The sequence below is a fragment of the Pelodiscus sinensis genome, chromosome 1 (genome assembly GCF_049634645.1).
Source record: "Pelodiscus sinensis isolate JC-2024 chromosome 1, ASM4963464v1, whole genome shotgun sequence".
Classification (NCBI taxonomy): domain Eukaryota; kingdom Metazoa; phylum Chordata; order Testudines; family Trionychidae; genus Pelodiscus; species Pelodiscus sinensis.
Genome location: NC_134711.1, coordinates 308,240,926 through 308,263,293, shown reverse-complemented (window position 1 = coordinate 308,263,293; position 22,368 = coordinate 308,240,926). Strand labels below are relative to the sequence as shown.

At 46.8% G+C, this 22,368-nt stretch overlaps 1 protein-coding gene across 7 annotated transcripts in view; it reads left to right on the top strand.

The window, feature by feature from the left end:
• The window catches only part of LOC102456275 (N-acetylated-alpha-linked acidic dipeptidase 2), a 65,977-nt gene that overhangs the window by 21,372 nt on the left and 22,237 nt on the right, over positions 1-22,368 (top strand). For all 7 annotated transcript variants that reach the window (XR_012900760.1, XR_012900761.1, XM_075919382.1 and 4 more), the window contains 5 exons: positions 6,949-7,034; positions 8,248-8,367; positions 8,862-8,944; positions 11,902-11,965; positions 21,192-21,259. Coding sequence is in view for 5 of the 7 variants with exons in the window: in XM_075919382.1 (XP_075775497.1) it covers positions 6,949-7,034; positions 8,248-8,367; positions 8,862-8,944; positions 11,902-11,965; positions 21,192-21,259 (421 nt within the window). In the remaining 2 variants the exon portion in view is untranslated. The remainder of the gene's footprint in view (positions 1-6,948; positions 7,035-8,247; positions 8,368-8,861; positions 8,945-11,901; positions 11,966-21,191; positions 21,260-22,368) is intronic.

The window sequence follows — 22,368 nt, the reverse complement described above, 5'->3', positions numbered from 1 at the left end:
GAAGCTCCTATGGCTTCACCACGTTACAGGCTCAGGGCAATGAACCTGCAAGCTTTTGTGCACCAGAGTAAACTTTATGGATGGGAATAGTCCTATTGAGTCCAATGGGATTGTTACATGTTTAACTTTTTGCAGGCTCAAAGCCTTGGGTTTACCATCTCTTCTGGGCAACAGTCCATTAGTTGTGCTGAAGAAGATATTGGTTTTGACAGCTAGAGAGCTTTGCCACTGAGAAAATAACTTCCAATGAGACCTGGTTGGATTTTTGCCCAGGGCAGACAAATGTGTTTTTTGTTTCACAAAGAAAGAGAGGACTGGATATTCTTTGTCTTTTGCTGAGTTCCTAAATAGTGAATGATTTTTTTTTATGCTCTGGCGAAGCTTGATCACTTTGGGTATGTCTCCACAGCAAAGTTATTTCAAAATAACAGCCGTTATTTTGAAATAACTTTACTAGCGTCTACACAGCCAAACCGCTGTTTTGAAATTAATTCGAAATAGCAGAGCGCTTATTTCGAATTTGGTAAACCTCATTCCACGAGGAATAATGCCAAATTCAAAATAGCTAATTCAAAATAAGAGCTGTGTAGATGCTTATTTCGAAATAGGGGCCTTCCCAGGGTGCCCTGCTGGCCACTCTGGGCCAAACCAGGAAAACTCCTCTCCTTCCCCGCAGCCCTGGAGCCCTTAAAGGGGTAGACTCTGGCCATAGTGCCTGTGCCAGCTGCAAGCCTGCCCGCACTGAGCCAGCAGTTGCTGCCCCTGGCCCACCATGAGCCAGCAACTCACTGACACTCAAACCTCCACCCAGGAGCAGCCCGAGGCCAGCTGCGGCAGCTGACGCCCCAGGTGGAACACGCGATTAGCGCCCCTGCCTGCAGGGCCGTCAGTGGACTAATGTCATCATTGGGCGCCCCAGGCAGCGGCACCCTAGGCGGTGGCCGAGTCCGCCTATAGCCACAGGCCGCCCCTGCCTCCACCGCTCCCCAGGAGCAGTCTGCCAGCTCCCAGGGCCTGCCAGGAGCCATAAAAGGCAGGCGTCTTCCTGGTCCAGTGTGGAGATCATGAACCTCATTCAGGTTTGGGGGGAGGTCTCCAATGTCCATGATCTCCGCATTAGATGGAGGAACATGGCCGTCTACACACGGATGGGTAGCAGCCTGGCCACCAAAGGCCACATACGCACCCAGGAGCAGGTGCACATGAAAATTAAGGAGTGATGGCAGGCCCATGCCAGAGCTACAGGGGACAGCTCCCAAACAGGGGCTGACCCAGACCCCTACCCCTATTATGATGCCCTGGACCGCATCCTGGGGCATCAGACAGTCTGTGCCCCCAAGGTGCTCATCGACCCTGGGGCAGAAGGTCCTGACCAGGGCATGGAGGAGGCGGAGGAGGAGGAGGAGGAGGAGGAGGATGGCCGGGAGTTGCAGGAGCCTGGAGGAAGCGTGGCACTCACCCAGGACCCCCGAGGCATCACAGCAGCCATGTCACCGGTGTTGTCCGAGGCTGGAGAGGCCTTGACATGTGAGTACCATCACTGTTCCCTTATGCGGGGCGGGGCGGGGGAGGCGGAGAGGGAGACCAGGGACCACGCGTGTGAGCCTTGCTGACAACGGAGCATGCAGCAACCTGTGCATGTGCCATGCCACTCTGGGCACATGGCCCCGGCTAGCTGCCATACAGGGGCCCTGGCCTGTTACCCACATGTGTGTATGTATGAAGGCACATGACATGCTCCTGACCCCGGGGAGGGACACTGCATGTTGCCCTCTCTCCACAATCCCCCTCCAACGCAGAAGCAGGGCACATCTCCCCTCCCCCACACCCATACCCACACTATATACAGCATAGGGGCAAGGGTGCGGTCCCGGGCCAGCACACACTCCCAGGGATAGCAGGACATGCCAAACATGGCCTGTGTGCAAGCAAATCTGCTTTAATGGTGCGGAGACCTGCCGTCCTTGCCTTGCAGAGGGGGGTTGGGCTTCACCCATTGTGTCCCTAGGGAGAACTGACCACTTCTCTTATTTCTCCACAGCCGCAGCAGCTGCGAGTGCAGGGCGCACCACCCGCAAAGGACATCCTCCTGCACCTGGGCCAGCTGGGTGACCCGGAACCAGAAGGAGTACCATCGGCAGTACCTAGGGATCCTGCAAAGGCAGGTACGCATCCTGGAGCACTGGGTGCATGAAGACCTGCAGCTGTGGTGGGAGAGCTTGCAGGAGCTGCTTTCTCAGGGCCGTGCCATCTACGACCACCTGCAGACCCTGGTGCAGAGATTGCTGCTTCCTGCCACTCCAGCCCCAGATGCAGCCCCAGCTATTGCTCCTCCTTCCCCTCCCGCCTCTTCCTCCCCTCCTTCCCACCCACCTCACCCTCTGTACCCACTCCCCCCGGGGATGCTGAGGCCCCCACACCCACAGTGCTGGGAGAGAGGTGGACCAGCAAGACCCCCAACCCTGAGATTCTCCTCTCCCTTCCTCCCCTTGCCTCCCCCTCCCAGGTTTATCCCTCCCCTCTCCCACCCTCATCCCCCCCCTCCCCCCCCCCCGTTATGTTCAATAAAAAGAGAGTTTGTTTTTGGCAACACACAAGTTTTTATTTTACATCAGGAAGGGGGGTTAGGGAGGGGAAAGTGGAAGGACGTGAGGATGGAATAAGGCACACGGCCCCAGTAGAGCATGCCAGGGAGACTTCACTCCTCCTCTGTCTGGAAGCTCTTCTGCAGGGCCTCCTGGATATTGACAGCCCCCCGATGGGCCTCCTGGCTGGCAGCCATATGGGGCTGCGCCTACAGGCCAGCCAAGTGGCCTCTGCCATCCAGCCTGGCAGGAAAGCCTCCCCCTTCCTTTCACACAAATTGTGTAGCACACAGCATGCTGCCACCATGTGCAGAATATTCCTCTTGGAGAGGTCCAGGCGGGTGAGTGGCATCTAAATCAGGCCTTCAGCCAGCCAAAGGCACCCTCCACCATGATGTGGGCCCTGCTGAACCTGGCATTAAAGACCTGCTGGGAGGGGTTGAGGTGTCCCGTGTAGGGCTTCATGAGCCAGGGTTGTAGTGGGTAGGCCACATCCCTCACCAGGTACACAGGAATGTCCATGTCCCCGACCCTGATGCGGTGGTCGGGGAAGAAAGTCCCGGCATGCAGCCTCTGGCACACGGAGGAATTGCGGTACACCCGCATGTCGTGTGCTTTGCTGGACCAGCCCACGTTAATGTCCCTCTTCAAAGGAAGTGGCCCCGGTGGTTAGACACAGCTTGCAGGATGACTGAGAAGTATCCCTTCCGGTTTATGTACAGGGAGGCCTGGTGGTCTGGAGCACGGATGGGGATGTGCTTCCCATCGATTGCCGCCCTGCAGTTGGGGAAGCCCAGGGCGCCAAAGCCCTCGATGACCACGTCCACTTCAGTGAGGTGGATGACTCTGTGGAGCAGCACTCTACTGATGATCTTGACCACCTGCAGAGGGACACACAAAATCGAAAGTCACTGGGGTGCCATGGTGGCTGAGAGTGCTCCTTCCCCACCACTGCCCCACATCCCTCCCCCCAGGAGCAACCCCTTCTGCAATCCTGGCCACCGCGGGCAATCCATAGTGCGGCTGGGACAGAACAAACCCTCCCGGGGAGGGGACTTGCACCACCTCCCCCCCTTTTCCCTGGGGCAGCCCATCCCTTCCTTGCCCCCCCCCCCCCCCAGCACAGTGGATAGAGACTGCCATACCTGCATGAGTTCTGCTCCGATGATGGATCTCCCCACGCCGAACTAGTTCCCCATGGATCGATAGCTGTCTGGCATGGAGAGCTTCCAGAGGGCGATGGCCACATGCTTCTGGAGGAGAATGGCGGGCCTCATGCGTGTGTCCCATCGCTTCAGAGCAGGGGTGAGCCACTCGCAGAGCTCCAGGAAGGTGTCCTTCTTCATCCTGAAGTTCTGGGTCCATTGTTGGTCTCCCCAGCGCTCAACGACAATGTGGTCCCACCAGTCACTGCTGGTGTCCAGGAGCCAGATGCGGCGGGGCACTCTGACATCCAGGCGCTGCTGCTGCTGCTCCTCATCCCCCAGGAGGGTCCAGAAGAGGGCCTGCAGGTTGGGCTGCAGCAGATGCTGCGAGGCAGATTCCAGCAATTGCTGTCAGGCTTGCTGCGAAATATCCAAAATGAGCACCAGAGTGCCCAGGGGCAGTTCTGGCTCCATGGTGCCAAGTGCTGTGGTGTCCTGAGTCAGGGCAACCAAAGCAGACAGAGAAAAAAATGCTTTGCTCTACCTCAGCGAGGGAGGCAAGCAAGCAGGGAAAGCTGAGAACCGGCTGTCCAGGGGGGTCCCTTTAAGCACAAGCCTCAGATTGCCTCTGGCAGCAGCCACACAAAGTAACTGCTGAACTGATGCCCTGCTGGAACTGGTTTCAGCTGCCCTTAAATGCGATTCAGCATCCAATCACTGTGGACTTGCTATTTCGAAATAGAAAAACGCTATTTCGAAATGCATTTTGTGTATAGACGTATTAAATATTTCTAAATAATATATTCCGAAATAACACTGTAATGTAGACATACCCTCTGATCTGCTGTCTTTATGTTCTTGGAGAATTAAAAACAGTTTATTCCTATGTTTTCACTGTTCAGTTGTTTCATGCAATTTAAATGACCATTTCTCCAATTACCATTTAATCAGACTTACTTATCATTTTTCTATAAAGAAAAGCATCATGTTCTTATGAGATTTTTAAAAACACATTTCCATAATTAAATATTGTCCTATAATTTGGGGTCAATATTTAATATACTTTCATAGAATCATAGAATCATAGAATAATAGGACTGGAAGGGACCTCAAGAGGTCATCGAGTCCAGCCCCCCGCCCTCAAGGCAGGATCAAGCTCCGTCTACACCATCCCTGACAGATGTCTATCTAACCTGTTCTTAAATATCTCCAGAGAGGGAGATTCCACCACCTCCCTTGGCAATTTATTCCAATATTTGACCACCCTGACAGTTAGGAATTTTTTCCTAATGTCCAATCTAAACCTCCCCTGCTGCACTTTAAGCCCATTACTCCTTGTCCTGTCCTCAGAAACCAAGAGGAACTTTCATTTACTATTTTTCTTTTTATTGTGATCTGTGGGTCTGTTGTTAATCTATCCTGTCTTAAAAGTGTTGAAAGGAAATATTATTGGCATGACTCTCTTTGAAAGTATTGTGACAAATTTCATAAATAACTTTGAAAGTCAACGAATTTGTGTGTTTGGTGGAATTTTTCTTTATCATCCTTCAGTTTCAAATAAATATAAGGAAATGACTGCAGCCCAATAAGATGTATAATCATGCTTAGCACATTGGCCATGTAGATGTAATTTCATTCATAGATTGCAAAACAGTTTATTTCAGAAATAAAGTTTCATTATTCCTGTTATATGATGGGGAAGTTGAAATGTCAGATGAGGTCACGTATCAAGCCAGTAGCAGTGCTGGGAATTGGTTGCCCTGTGTTGTTGGATTATAATATTAAAGTAAAATTGTATATATGGATTGTGTTCTCACCTTTTTATTTTAAGTTTCATTCACAGTTTTCTTGATACTTTGACATTGGTAATTAGCAGGGCTCGCCAAGCCGTGGTGAGTCCCGCTCGCCAACCATGCTGTCCGGCGATCTGCGCATGCGCAGATCGTTCTGCGCATGAGCAGATTGCCCGAACCCAGCTCTTCCGGGTTGCAATCTGTTTGCCACGGGCGAGTAGATTTCATAGTTTGTTGAGCCCTGGTAATTAGTCATTTTAATTAACTTTTAAATATTTTGCCATCAAGAGCATTGTTTCACATTTTTTTCTTATGTTGGCCTTATTCATTCCTGTCTGCAAAAACTACATTTATATTGGGGAAGTAAAGAGGGGATTGAAATGCAATTCATCCCCTCTACATGGAGGTAAGCTACAACATCTTAACCCAGGCCTGGGCAAAATATGGCCCGCGAACTGAATGCAGCTTACCAAGCCACCAGATCCGGCCCGCAGATGCTGCAGGGAGCCTCAAGCAGGCTCCCTGCTTGCCTTGCCCCACCCGCATGCCACTCAGAAACGCAGCTGTGGGTTTTTTTTTTAAACTGTGAGTCTGGAGGGAAGGGGAAAGCTTTAGGAACTGCTCCCACCCCCAGCACTATCCCATTGGGCAGTTTCTGGCCAGAGACTGGCCAATGGAACCTGCCTGTTTCAATAACAGGCAGCCATGAAGCACAAGGGGCTCCAGAGCACATGGCTGCTGTCTGTATCGGGGCAGGGCAGGCAGGGAGGCTGATTCAGGAACTTCTGCTGGCTGGTAAGTCTCCTGGCAAAGCCTACCTCTGGCACCTGAGTCCCTTCCTTCCCCAACCCTCTGCCCCCTACTCAACATACCCAAATCCTCTGACCCTCTTCTGCACCCATATCCCCTCCCAGATCCAGCACCCCAATCACCTGCCCCAGAACACAGTCCCCTCCTGTCCTAGCTCACAACCCAAATCCCTGCACTACCCCCTCCTGTACCCCAATTCCCTGCCCTAAGTCACAGGCCAACCCCCTCTACCTCAGTCCAGTGCCCCAGGTCACAACTGCCCCCTTCACCTAAACTGCCTTTCTTACGCCAAGCTCCCTTTTGCACCAAACCTCCATCCCAGATCCCGCACCTCCTCCATTAATATCATGGAAGAGTGAGGCTATCGACCACTTTCCAAATTTTTGGAGTGGCCCCTCATCAAAAATTATTGCCCACCCCTGACTTAATTCTTTGGTGGGTGCTAAGCCAGCCTCATTTTATTATGATATTTAAATAGCTATTATAGCAAGTGCAAGGGCTTCTTCTAATTGTGTTTGTAAAATGTGTTTAAAATTGGTTCATCTAGCACTGCTCCTACCCTAGTAAAAACCTCCTCAAGTCATGGATATCAACTTCATTTCACTTTTGTTTCAGAAAGGTCAGAATGCATGTCCACACAAACAGCAAAATAACACGAATTTACAATGTCATTGGCACTATCCATGGAGCCGTGGAGCCAGGTGATTTTTTTTCATTTGGTGAAGTTGTTCTTAAATAGCATGAGGTTTAATGTTTCTGAGAGAATCAGAACTGGAAAAGGCTTATTAGGTCATTTTGTCCTTGCCATCACAGTGTTCCTCCAAGAGAACTGTAAGTGGTATATAGATGAGAATGCTACAATAAACTCACTGGGACAGCCTTGCGTAGGACATCTCATTTTCTGTAGGACTTCTATCATATCATCTGTACAATCTTACACCAGCATGTTCTAACACACCACAAAGTATAATGGACTAGTGATAAGCTAGACAAAGTTGAGGATGTTGTGGGATTCAGAACTTGGAAATACAGGATCTGAATCAAGGTCTACATCCTCATTTGTCAGTTGCTTGTATCTTTATAGGGGCTTAAATGGAAACCCTGGATACAAACTTTGGGATATTTGGTATTTGACTATGTATCCTGATTTGAATTCTGCACCTAGGTTACATCTCAATAACACAGAATCTAAAATTGCTAAAATTATGATTGATCAGACAGTTAGATGTGGGTAGTTTTATTCTAACCGTATTTCCAAGATAAGGAATGAAAAGATTATTAAAACAAATCTACATAGGAACAAAGGTTATAAACTGGAAAACAAATAAAAAATATTTGTGTCAGATTGTAAACTGCAACACAATCAGTAGGGAATTATAGCATGGGCTTTTAAAAACCATTGTACAGTAAAACTCCGATAGTCCGGCATCCAGCTGTTCGGCACTCCCAATACTCCGGCATCAACATGCCAAGTGCTCCTGACCAGATGATTAAAAAGCCTGCCACTCAGCACACTTGCTGGCTGTAACCAGAGGGAGCAGATGGGGAGTTGGATCTTGTTAAAGTATGGAGAAGAGCGTTTTGCTTCAGTGAAGGGGAAAGGGGAGGGGAGAGGGAGGAGGATCAGGTTACAGCACAGAGGAGACCCGAAGAGGAAAGGGGAGCAGAGAGGGAGGGAGATTGTGTCTTGGCCAGCTGTTAAGCCATGCAGCTGTACCAGACCTCCTGATTCTCTGGCAAATCTGATAATCTGGCACCAATTAGGTCCAAAAGGTGCCAGATTATCGGAAGTCTACTGTGATTAGTTTTCATTATAGTTGGGAAAGTTGGGAATGAAATTAAAGGAAAAGACTGAATTATAGGTACCCCGAGTGTATTCTGAATTAGAGACTGATTCTGTATCTTTGTTCCCAGACAGATATATTATTCTGGGAGGACATAGAGATTCCTGGGTATTTGGTGGGATTGATCCAACCACCGGTACAGCTGTTCTTCAAGAAGTTGCTCGGAGTTTTGGCAAAATGATGATGGAAGGTAACTTATTATTATTATGTAACTGGAGAAAGTGAAACTCAAGGGCTATGAAAAACACTATTTGGAGGAATCAAGTGGACTTTACCAGTAAGCAGATGCATATACCTTATGTTGGCGCTATGCATAGGATTGAATTTCACATAATAGGCCTTGCAACTTGTAACATGTGCATACACATGAATGTGAGTGAGGCACCTAGAGAGCTCCTAAACATGTATATATCTGCAATTAACATGGCAAATAATGTGAACTGCTTGAATTTCTGCCTTCATTGTCTGTGTAAAATAAGTCACTCAGTTGTGACTCTGGGATTTTTCCTTTATAATAAAAATATTGTAGTGGTCTACAGAATTTGGGGGGAAGAATTTCACTGATACATATTATGCATAATTTTCTGTGGTGTACTAAGGGTTTTGTTTTAAGTGACTCAGTCAATGGTGGCAATCTCTATTTGAATTTTTCTCCTTAAATCAAATTTAACTGTGTGATTACAGGTTGGAGACCTAAGAGAACTATTATTTTTGCTAGCTGGGATGCAGAAGAATTTGGACTATTAGGTTCCACAGAGTGGGCCGAGGTAAATAAAGAATAGTACAAAAGCATAACTGATGAACATGTGTGGCTCTGTGTTTCCCTCTATGGGCCTAATTCTGTGTGGACATACCCTGTTTAAATTAATGGCGCTCGAAGCAGATTTAGGGAGGAGATCTGTCTATACTGTTCTCATTGTAGGATTAGGGTACAGTTGTTTGTAGCACAGCAGGGTCCTAACTAGGGCTCCTAAATACTACCATAATATAAATGCTAGCTAATAACAATGGTATGCACACAGTAATTCCTCTAAAGATGTAAAGACTACAGGAATGTCAGCTTTAAATCAAATACACTAAGGAAGAGTATGGTAAATTACTGTCCTGTTTGAAAATACGTTTTTTCAGCAAGCAAAATGGCCTCCAAAAATTTAGCGCCAAATCATGTCATGGTGATCCATAGGCACCCGTTGGGACCTCTCCATGTGGAAATCAACACCATGTGCTCTATTTCAAAATAAGTGCTGTGTAGACGCAACCTATTTCAAAATCTGTCCAGTAAAAAAACCCAGAAAATACCGGATATATAAAGCAAATGTATTCTTTAAGTGTAAGTGAGTATTTTCTGTCTTTCTCAGACGGAAGGCCAGCTGGGACTGTGGGAATTTAAAGGCACAGCGTCTCCCTTTTTGGGGGGTGAGGGGCGGAGTGGTCAACCAATTTTTTTCCCTGCCATGTTCAGGATTTTTTGTGAAAGTATCTGGCAACCCTAAATGGCAGAGTCATACTGAATCTCTGGACTATAACAACCTCTCAGACTTTAGCCCTAGTGTCTCTATATCATTATCTTTTAGCTTCATTTTGGTGCCATACATCCCTCCTTCTGAATCCTGGATTAGACTGACTTTAGTCAATGCTCAGTTAAAGGTTCTCTGCAGCAATTTACCTGATTAATTTTTCATCCACTAAATCTTGAGGAAAATTAACCCTTTGCTCATTAGGTCAGGGATGTAACCACAATCTCTGAAAATGTATCAGCACTTCATACTTCTGGAAACATTTGTTCATAGTTGAAGTGATTAATTCAAATCAAGTGGCTAGTGAACTGCCTATGTATAGCTACATGTATCTATAGATAGATAGATATTTTCAAGTTTTACATTAAATTAAATATATCACACACACTCAGGCCTCTTCTCTCTCTTTTTTCCATGGACACTGTCTCTTCCTTTCCTCACCCCCACTCTCACACACATACACACATGTGATTCATATTTGATTTACATTTGATTCTTCAATCATTTTTATAATACAGGCAGTCCCAGACTTACGCGGATCCGACTTATGTCGGATCCGCACTTATGAACGGGGCTTTTCTCGCCCCGGAGCTCACGGGCGGTGGGTTGCCGCCTGTGTCCTCCGAGGTGAGAAAAGCTTCTCCCGGTCTCCCTGGTCTGCTGGGGGGGGTCCAGCAAAGCCGTTGGACCCCCTCAGCAGACCAGGGACACCCGAGCAAAGCCGCCCAGGCAGCGGGACTCCCACCGCCTCGGCGGCTTTGCTCCTGTCTCCCTGGTCTGCTGGGGAGGTCCAGTGGCTTTGCTGGGTGTCCCTGGTCTGCTGGGGGGGTCCAGTGGCTTTGCTGGACCCCCCCAGCAGATCAGGGAGACAGGAGCAAAGCTGCACAGGTGGCATCCCGCCGCCTGTGCGGCTTTGCTCGGGGGCAAAGGAGCAAAGCCACACGGGCGGCAGGGTCCCTCCGCCTGTGCGGCTTTGCTCAGGTCTCCCTGGTCTGCTGGAGGGGGAGGGAGCGCAGCTAGTGCGCTCCGCCCCCAGCAGACCAGGCTTTTGTTGCGGGACGCCTCGGGTAGAGCAGCTGGGGTGCTGCCGGGTTGGTCCTGTGGGAACCTACCGGGCAGCGCCCCAGCTGTTCTGTCCCAGGCTCCAGATTCAGCCGCTGTTGAAACTGATCAGGCTGATTCCAGGAAGCTGGGGGCAGAGCAACTCTGCCTCCGGCTTCCTGTAGTCAACCCCTGGTCAGTTTCAGTGGCAGCAGCTGAATCTGGAGCCAGTTCCGACTTACATACAAAATCAACTTAAGAACAAATCTATAGTCCCTATCTTGTATGTAACCCGGGGACTGCCTGTATACTAATTTACAATAGAAAATTACCAAGTATCATGATTACAAAAGACAAGTTAGACTATCAATTGACCAGTACCGATTATCAAACCAATTAGAATTCGAAGTACTAAACTACTAGCAGATTGGTACAATCAGAATACCAATTTTAAAATCAATTTCCAGTTTGTAAAGTAAAAGTAATTACATTTAAATAGTCCAGACCAGAATTAAATGTTTTGTTTATTTGAAACAAACTTTCTTGGAAATTTTATTTCTTGTGAAACGCCAACATTTTGACTTTTCATTCCAATTCAGATTTTTTTTAAATGTTAGCATTTCCTGTGGCATAGAAATTCCAAATTTCAAAAGCTCTCGTTAAAATAGCATTAAGGCTGAGAGTCCATATCTATAATTCAGGGTAAGATACAGGACAGGGATATTGTAATTATTCCAAAACCAAGTGTTGCGAAGCCCAAAATTCAGATTTAATATTGACCTTGAAAGTAATCCAGACATATCAAGCCATGGAAATGCACAATTAAGGCACTCATACAGCCTTAACTCAAGTCTGTAACAACACTATGCATATAATATTACCACCAATAGCCTCAGCACACCGTGTGTCTTCTCATGCACTTGCAACTTGCCCCATAATACTTTATGAATGGCTTGAAGATCAACATTAAAAAAACGCAACGAACACGGCTCAATTTCATGCCAGATCACTGGTCCATCTTATTCATTAACATAGTTAGGTATTTAATAGTCTCTCTCACTTTGACTGGTCCAGAACCCCTTTTTTATTTATAGTAATCATGTTGCAATATCACATAATCACATATTATCAGTAAAGCAGATGTGTTTCCCTTTTCACAACTACAGGAGAATGCTAAAGTTCTTCAGGAGCGGGCTGTTGCTTACATCAACACAGATTCTTCTATAGAAGGTGTGTTTAATAATATTTTAAACTCTATTGGCTTCTTAGATGTAGGTAAACATTACTGCATCAAGGACTTGTGATGAAAGGTACCTAACAGGATACAGGCAGTCCCCGAGTTACGCGGATCCGACTTATGTCGGATCCGCAGTTACGAACGGGGCTTTTCTCGCCCCGGAGGACAGGACCGGCGGGACGCCCAGATGCGCCACGGTCCCGCCGCCCGCGTCCTCCGGGGCGAGAAAAGCTGCTCCGCGTCTCCCTGGTCTGCTGGGGGGGGGAGGGGGGCGCAGCTAGTGCCCCCCCCCCCAGCAGACCAGGCTTTTCTCCCGACGCCTGTGGTAGAGCACCTGGGGCGCTGCCGGTTGGTCCCGCAGCGCCGCTCTGGGCGCTACTGGACCAACCCGGCAGCACCCCAGCTGCTCTGCCCCAGGCGTCCTCATTCAGCCGCTGCTGGTCAGTTTCAGCAGCAGCTGAATCATGACTTCTGGGGCAGAGCAGCACCCCAGCTGCTCTGCCCCAGGCGGCCCCAAGTCAGCCGCTGCTGAAACTGACCAGCGGCTGACTACAGGAAGCCCGAGGCAGAGCTGCTCTGCCCCGGGCTTTCTGGAATCAGCCGCTGATCAGTTTCAGCAGCAGCTGACTTGGGGACGCCTAGGGTCTTAAGTTGAATCTGTATGTAAGTCGGAACTGGCGTCCAGATTCAGCCTGTTGAAACTGATCAGCGGCTGATTCCAGGAAGCCCGGGGCAGAGCAACTCTGCCTCGGGCTTCCTGTAGTCAGCCGCTGGTCAGTTTCAGCAGCAGCTGAATCTGGACGCCAGTTCCGACTTACATAGGGTATGTCTACACTACCCTCCTAGTTCGAACTAGGAGGGTAATGTATACATACCGCACTTGCTAATGAAGCCCGGGATTTGAATTTCCCGGGCTTCATTAGCATAAGCGGGGAGCCGCCATTTTTAAATCCCCGCTGCTTCGAACCCCGTGCAGCGCGGCTACACGGGGCTCGAACTAGGTAGTTCGGACTAGGGTGCCTATTCCGAACTACCGGTACACCTCGTTTCACGAGGAGTAACGGTAGTTCGGAATAGGAACCTAGTCCGAACTACCTAGTTCGAGCCCCGTGTAGCCGCGCTGCACGGGGTTCGAAGCAGCGGGGATTTAAAAATGGCGGCTCCCCGCTTATGCTAATGAAGCCCGGGAAATTCAAATCCCGGGCTTCATTAGCAAGTGCGGTATGCATACATTACCCCGCTAGTTCGAACTAGCGGGGTAGTGTAGACATACCCACACAGATTCAACTTAAGAACAAACCTACAGTCCCTATCTTGTACGTAACCCGGGGACTGCCTGTATTGAGAATACATGGGGCAGAGGCAAATGTCGAGGACAGTGGAGAGAGAATCCAACTCAGATTTCATATTATTTTCCTACAACAAATAGCACCATAATGAGCTATGTAGTAGGGTAGAGACCTTTAGACCAAAGATAAGTGATAATATAAATATGCTTAAAATATGCTAATGAGTTCAACAGTTTAACTTGGATTTTAATCTATTTCAGAACTACATTTGCTTTGATATACAGTTTGCTTTGCTATATAGTTTATGGAAGACAATGTTCACTGTACTAGATTGACTCTTTTTACAATGTCTCAGGATTAGACTGTATTATAGATCGATATGGACATATTATGTAATGAATTAAGGCAGCACATGACAACTCATATTATCAATTTAATGTCACTGGGGATGTAGTTCACCCTGCTGCCACAGACTACTGCAATGAGCTATGCTCAGTGTTTTGTCTGTGCAGAGATGTGCAAGTGGAGCAGTTGCATAGGCACCCTCTGCTCTGTATGTGCTGGGGTGGGATCCCTATGTCAGCAACAAGGGAGGGTTTTGAGAGTGGCCCAGAGAGAGAGTGATGCACATCTGCATGGTTCAGAAGACCATACCACACCACTCAGGTGCTGTGAAGGGTGTATTAAGGTTGTGACACACTGGAATGCTGATGCTAAACTTTATGTGCAGGCCCCTAGCCATGTGATTTCAGTCAGGGTTATAAATCATAGAATCATAGAGCTGGAAGAAACCTCAGGAGGTCATCAAGTCCAGCCCCTTGCCCAAGGCAGGACCAATCTCAACTAAATCAACCCAGCTAGGGTTTCGTCAAGCCGAGAATTAAAAACGTCTAGGGATGGAGATTGCACCACCTCCCTAGGTAACCCATTCCAGTGCTTTACTACCCTCTTAGGCTGTGTCTAGACTGCAGGGTTTTTTCGAAAAAAGTAGCCTTTTTTCGAAAAAAACTTCACCTGCGTCTAGACTACAGCCGTGTTCTTTCGAAATTAAATTGAAAGAACGCGGCTTTTCTTTCAATGGCTGTACTCCTCATTTCACGAGGAATAACGCCTTTTTTCGAAAGTGCTCTTTTGAAAAAAGGCACTATGTAACGCAAACTGTGCTTTTTCGAAAGAGAGCATCCAGACTGCCTGGGTGCTTTCTTTCGGAAAAGCAGCTTGCTTTTTTGAAAGTACTGATTGTAGTCTAGATGCTCTTTTTCAAAAGAAGCTTTTTCGAAAGTATCTTCCGAAAAAGCCTCTTTCGAAAGAGGCTTGCAGTCTAGATGTAGCCTAAGTGAAATAGTTTTTCCTAATATCCAACCTACACCTCTTCCACTGTAACCTGAGACCATTGTTCCTTCTGCCATCCATCACTACTGAGAACAGCCTCTCCATCCTCTTTGGAACCTCCCTTCAGGAAGTTGAAGGCTTCTATCAAATCTCCCCTCACTCTTCTCTTCTGCAGACTAAACAAACCTAAATCCCTCAGTCTCTCCTCATAGGTCATGCGCTCCAGCCCTCTAATCATTTTGGTCTCCCTTCAAAATATGGATCCTCTCGAATGCGTCCACATCCTTTCTATAGTGGGGGGCCCAGAAATGGACACAATACTCCAGATATGGCTGCACCAGAGCCGAGTAAAGAGGAATAATCTCTTCTCTAGATCTCCTGGTAATGCTCCTAATGCACCCTAATATGCCATTAGCCTTCTTGGCTACAAGGGCACACTGTTGACTCATATCCAGCTTCTCATCCACTGTAATCTCCAGATCCTTTTCTACAGAACTGCTACTTAGGCAGTCAGTCCCCAGCCTGTAACAATGCTTGGGATTCTTCCATCCCAAGTTCAGGACTCTACACTTGTCCTTGTTGAACTTCATCAGATTTCTTTTGGCCCAATCCTCTAATCTGTCCAGGTCACTCTGGATCCTATCCCTGCCCTCCAGCTCATCTATCTCTCCCCCTAACTTAGTGTCATCTGAGAACTTGCTGAGGGTGCAATCCATCCCCTCATCCAGGTCATTAATAAAGATGTTGAACAAAACCAGCCCTAGAACAATCCTTGGGGCACTACACTAGAAACTGACCGCCAATCTGACATCGAGCTGTTGATCACTACCCGTTGGGCCTGACAGTCTAGCCAGCTTTCTATCCATCTTACAGTCCATTTATCCAATCCACATTCCCGTAACTTGCTGGCAAGAATATTGTGGGAGACTATATCAAAAGCTTTGTTAAAGTCAAGGTATGTCACAGCCACTGACCTTCCCATATCAACAGAGCCAGTTACCTCATCATAGAAGCTGTGACGGCACAGTTGGGGTTCCCCTCAATCCAGCAGCCCCGTAGCAGCAAGAGCAGACTCCACCAGCCAGCAGAATAGAAGGGGTTTATTGCTTCTCCAGGATACAGCACAGCATAGATGTGATGTGTCTACAGGAGTCTGGGCCAGGATGCCTCAGCCCCTTTGAGATGGGGTCCCTGGGCCCCTAGATTCCAGCCCCCTCCTTAGTCTGTTTCCTTCATGGTTCCAGCCCAAGACTACCTCTTCCCCCAACACTCACTTCTTTTGTTCCATCCCTTCCCTTAACTGGTAGAACCAGTTCGGTCACTGTCATGGGGGCCCTCAAGAAGCCCCCCGCTGGGCAGTGCTTACAGACAGAAGCCAGTAGTGGTCATCGACAGCCCAAACCCAAGCACAGCAACCAGCAAGGTACTAACACTTCATCACAGAAGCTAATCAGATTGTTGAAGCACGACTTGCCCTTCGTGAATCCATGTTGACTATTCCTGATCACTTTCCCCTCTTCCAAGTGCTTCAAAATGGATTCCTTGAGAATCCCCTCCATGATTTTTCTGGGGATTAAGGTAAGGCTGACTGATCTGTAGTTCCCTGGATTGTCCTTCTTCCATTTTTTAAATATGGGCACTACATTTGCCTTTTCCCAATCATCCGCTCTCCCAATATCCACAAGTTTTCAAAGATAATGGACAAAGGCTCCACAATGACATTTGCCAACTCCCTCAGTACTCTCGGATGCATTAAATCTGGGCCAATGGATTTGTGTGTGTTTAGCTTTTCTAAATAGTTCCTAACTTTTTCTTTCCCCACCAAGGGCTGTCCACCTCCTTCCCATACTGCATTGCCTAGTGCATTTGTCTGGGAGCTGACCTTGTCCATGAAGACAGAGGCAAAGAAAGCTCTGAGTACTTCAGCTTTTCCCACATCATCTGTCACTAGGTTACCTCCCTGGTCCAGTAAGGACCCCACACACTCTCTAATGGCCCTCTAATTGCTAACATGCCCATAGAAACCTTTCTTGTTATCCTTTACATCTCTTGCTAGCTGCAATTCCAGTTGCGCTTTCGCCTTCCTGATAACTCCCCTGCATTCTCGAGCAATATGTTTATACTCCTCCCTAGTCATCAGTCCAAGTTTCCACTTCTTGTAAGCTTCCCTTTTGTGTTAAAGCTCACCAGGTATGTCCCCAGTAAGCCAATCTGGTTGCCTACCATATTTGCTTGTCGTGCTGCGCATTGGGATGGTTTCTTCCTGTGCCTTTAATACGGCTTCTTTAAAATACTGCCAGCTCTCCTGGACTCCTTTCCTCTTCATGTAAGCAGCCCAGGGAATCCTGCCCATCAGTTCTCTGAGAGAGTCAAAGTCTGTTTTTCTGAAGTGTAAGGTGTATACTTTGCTACTCTCCTTTCTTCCTTTGGTCAGGATCCTGAAATCTACCATCTTATGATCACTGCTTCTCAGGTTGTCTCCCACCTCTACTTCCCCTATTAGTTCCTCCCTGTTTGTGAGCAGTAGGTCAAGCTGCTCATGGCCCCTGGTTGGTTCCTTCAGCACTTGTACCAAGAAGTTATCCTCAACATTCTCCAAAAAGTACCTGGATTGTCTCTGTACTGCTGTATTGGTCTCCCAACAGATGTCAGGGGGATTAATGTCCCCCATGAGAACCAGGGCCTGTGATCTGCAGGCTTCTCTCAGTTGTCCGAAGAAAGCCTCGTCTACCTCATCCACCTGATCCGGTGGTCTATAGCAGACACCAATCACAAAATCATTCCTGTTGCTTCCACCTCTAAACTTAAACCATAGACTCTCAACAGTCTTTTCTCCCTCTAAATACTGGTGCTCTGAGCAATCATACTGCTCTCTTACATACAATACAACTGCTCCTCCTTTTCTCTCCCACCTGTTCTTCCTGAACAGTTTATACCCTTCCATGACAATGCTCCAATCATGCAAGTCATCCCATCAAGTCTCCGTTATTCCAATCAAATCATAGTTCTTTGACTGGGCCAGGGCTTCTAATTCTTCTTTTTGTTTCCCAGGCTTCTTGCATTTGTGTACAAACACCTTAGATAACCAGTTGATTGCCCTACCTTCTCCAGCTAAATCAGGAGTCCTCCTTTGTTGCTCGTTCCTCCTTGTGTTTCTTCCCGGTATCCAACTTCCTCACTTACTTCTGGGCTTTGGTCACCGTCCCCCAACGAACCTAATTGAAAGCCCTCCTCACTAGGTTTGCAAGCCTGCCCGCGAAGATGCTCTTTCCTTTCTTGGTTAGGGGGATCCCATCTCTTCCTAACAATCCTTGTGCCCGGAACAGAGTCCCATGGTCGAAGAAACTAAAGCCCTCTCTCCGACACTACCTGCAGAACCACGCATTTATTTTCTCAATTTGACAGTCCCTATCTGGACCTTTTCCTTCAACCAGAAGGATGGACGAGAACACCACTTGAGCTTCAAATTCCTGCTATGATAATCTGCTACATAATCTGCTATGACCCACTCAAGGTCATTCTTGTTCGTATCGTTAGTTCCTAAATGGAGAAGCAGGAAGGGGTAGTGATCCAAAGGTTTAATCACTTTCGGAAGACTCTAAATCACATCCTGAATGCGAGCTCCTGGTAAGCAGCACACGTCTCAAGATTGCAGGTCTGGATGGCAATTGATGACGCAGTCCCTCTTAGGAGGGAGTCAAAACCCAAGCACATCCCAGAGATCAGTGTCACCTTTCTATACCTGGGGTAGCAGCCAGTGGGGAGTGGGTGCTCTGCTGCACCATAGCCTCAGTTTGTTAGAGGATTCCTTCCTGGTTCTATTTGCACTTTGTCTATGTAAACCCAATTACTCTGGATTCTTTGCATGAGTGAAGTAGCTTTCACCATAAATATTTAATAGTTTAGTTTTGTTTTTGTCAACTGAGAATTCTCTTTGTCCCATAATAATTGGAAACCAAAACCCAACCCTGCTTTCTGAATGCTCTGTAGAATTGGGGACCGGGGCAGAAATCAGAGCTTTTGCTTCAGTTACAGAGCCTGCATGCTGTGTAAAAAATAGAGCAGGCTTTTAGCCTACATTTCACGCCTACAGATGATCTTGCTGCTGAAATAACAGCTTTATCTGTACTTCATATTCGCAGTGTGTATTGGAACAAATTTATTGGAGACGAATTGGAGCCAAAATGCTCATTCAATGCCAATTTGCTTCCAAAACTGGATTATGCAGTGATGCCTTTGTCTGCGTATCAAAGTGAAATATGAAAGTAAAGCATTGTGAAACATATCATAAGCAAAACTGGTGCCACGCTTCACTGCTCTGTTTTAAGTATATTAGCTTTCTTCCTCCTGACATCAGGCATATAAATCCCCAATGGTGTGATAGCATCTATATTCCTTGGAGGAATCAGTTAGTACATCAAAGTACATTCTGCACTGTGCCTTGTATAGCATAGCATATTTATTTTCTCCATTGTCCTTTAGCACAGAAAAGGGTTGGTGTCCTTTGTGAACATTGTCTTGCATCTGATTTCCAGTTGCTAAATAGACAAATACCTTGGCTGCTTTAGCTAATGTAACCAACCAAGTGTTCTTTTCCATTATAGCTTTAATGTAGTTGAATGTCATATGTCTCTTCAGCCAGAAACAACACAGTATCTAAAATAGTATCAAAATCTGCTAATAGTTCTAACAAAACATAAACTATCAGATACAGCAGAGTCCTTATATATCCCTGTGTACCTACCATTTGTTGTTAGAATTTACAGTCTGTGGGTATTATTGGCTTCTCAGCTGATGTTAACATTTTCTAAGAAAGCCATTATGTACTTTTTTTCTGATTAGAAGATCATTTCTGATTTATTTTTCCTCTGGACCTTGCTGTCATAATCTATATCTCTGCCACCCAGATACTGGCTTGCTGTAGTGTGGTCTGTCTTGACTTAAATTAACTTGCAGACTGACAGTAGGGTAGAATGTAGGAGCAGGGGCGGACTGGCAATCAAAATAGGCCCGGGAAATGGGTTGAGAATGGCCCATTGTTTCACATTAAAGAATTTTTTTTAAATTTACTCTTTGACCTCCATTAGCCACACATCTGACCCCTGTTAACCACGCCCCTGACCCCCATTAGCCACACCCACTGACTCTCATTATCCAGGCCTCTGGAAGTAACACTCTTGGGGCAAGATGGACACATGACCAGAAGTAAAAGGTGTCATGTGACCCCTCTCTAAGGACTTTTCCCACCGTCCTCCTACCAATAGGGATTAGTTTGGCCCCCACCAAACCCACCTCATTCAACTATCCTGCAATTGCATTAACCCTATATGTGTGACATTAACTCAGGGGTGGAGGGGGTGGAGAGGCTGGGGGAAGTGTTCCCTCTAAGCAGAATGAATTGTGTTCCCTCCCATAAGCAGAATGAATTTTGTGTTGTGCACCAGTACTGAGTTCATGTGGCTTGTTTGGATGCGCCACCCAAGTTATTAATAAATATCTTATAAACCTTGACCTTTTTCCTCTGCTGCCATGTCTCCTACTACAGCTGTGGCCCCAGCTGCTTCTGGGGCTCCAGACCACTTGCCAGGCCTGGAACTGGGTCGCACGGTGCAACTCTGGGCTAGGCAGTTTTAAAGTCCCAGGCCATGCTACCCAGGTGTCTCCCCTCTCAGCTGTTGCGCGGCATTTGAGCACGCTGCACATGCACTCCCTCGGCCCCACCGTGCCCTGTACATGGCCGGCACTGGGAAATTTAAAGTGCAGGGCTGCGGTGTCCCGTCATAATCCCCCTCCTCCTCCAGCAGCCGCCAGCTGGCCCTTCGGCCGGCCCTTCGGAGGACAGCCTACTGGGAAATTCCCAGTATCCTGCCGGGCCAGTCCACCCCTGCAGTCACCTTCTTGTTAGGAAGTGAATTTTGTGGAAAGAACACAACAGACAGCCAGCGCAGATCACAGAGCACTGCTGTTTTCTGGGTGAAGATTAGCATCTTAATTTTTACATATAAAATTCTACGTTGTCCAGGGATCACTTATTAGAGTGATGGTCTATCTCATAGTGTCTCACTGTTACAGTTGTAGTCAACGAAGTCTCATTATATGACAAACACTAAATCCCTCACTATAGGAGAAAGCAGCTGCTGGCAGGATTTCTTTTGTGAGGGAACTTTCACATTAGAACTCATTTTCCCTCCTCCCTCTCCAAAACAGCACAGATTTGCTCATTTTTCAGGACATATTGCAGTGTGCATCTGTTCGCACAGACAGGCTTTAGGGAAAGAACCAAACAAGAATATGTGTGGTAAGAGTGTGTATATTTTAGGGGTGTTGAGCCTGAAGACCAATGGCAGATCTCATTTTTATGATTGTGTTTGGAATCTGTCATAAAGATGAGTTTAGGAGAAGTGCTGTATGTATTTCAAATCTAACTCGACAATCTGTGTTTGTAAGTGCTTTGTGCAAACTCCTGCCGTCTTGCCTAGACAAAATTCCTCTTGGAGTCAAGGAGAGCTTTGTCCAGGTAAGGACATCAGGGTTTGCTCCATTAGCAGGGAGTCAAAGACACTTTAAAAAGATTTCCCTGTCTGTGTTTGGTTTTCAGGCAACTACACTCTAAGAGTTGACTGCAGCCCCCTTCTCTACAAATTGGTGTATAATCGGACAGAAGAGGTACAAAAGTGGAATGTTTACAATACATGTCTTTCTGATAATTGAAGTCTCAGACTTATTGCAGATAGTTTGTAGTCTACAGAGACATTGATCGTACTCCTGAGAACATCAACAGCAAACTTGCATTCATTAGAACATGATTGAGGCCCACAGTTGCTCTTCTGTGGTCAGTGAAAGATGAAGAGTATTACTAAAGCAAATAAAACTGTATTACAGCGTATATTTAAAACAATACTGAGAAGACCCATTAAAAGCTAGATTATTGGAAAAGTGGTATATAGACTCCAGGAAGGTGGAAAACAAATAAAAATGGTATTTGAGAAGAAATCCTGAGAATGTAAAAGATCTAAGTTCAACAAATTGGCATGGTATCCTCTTTTCTTTTCAGCTTATCTCCCTAAATCTTTTCTCACCTCCCAAATGCCTTATTATTTATCTAAGGATTAAATTATTTCTTCCAATGGGTCAGATGCACCCATTTTATAAAATTGGTGTTCCTGCTATCTACCCTTTTCTCTTTCAGTATTTATAATGCTCATTTAACTCTTCTGTTATTGTAGGTGGCAGGCACATTAAAGGATGCTTTTGCCTGAACACACATAAAATGTGGCTTTTTGGGAGAATGCATTCTACTCTCTATTCTTAAGAATGAGAATAAATAGTTTTCAGTTAACTAGAGCAAGATTTATCTTGCCATACAAGTGTCTTTTGTATGAATTCTGGGCTGGCGAATAGTGAAATTTAGTCAACAAAGTGCCTTATCCTGAGCCACCTCCACAGGCAGAAGGTTTAATTCATTTTCCATCTCCAGTCTTTGACATTTCTGAGGGACTTCTGAAATGGACTGAGACCACCACTCACTGGTCCCTCCAGTGGTTGTCAACTGTTGGCACAGACATAAAAATTAGACCCCACTGAAATATCCAGCATTCCATGCTATGAAAGACTCTTCACATTCTGGGTTGTTTTTAAGCATATGTCACACTTCTTTGTGGACACAGTAATGCACAAGGATTCCAAGATGTGTGCTTCTTTGTCCTCAACACTTTCAACTTTGTGTTTCCTTGTGCGTTCTTTTCCTATTTCTCTCTCTTTCTCTCTCTCTCTCT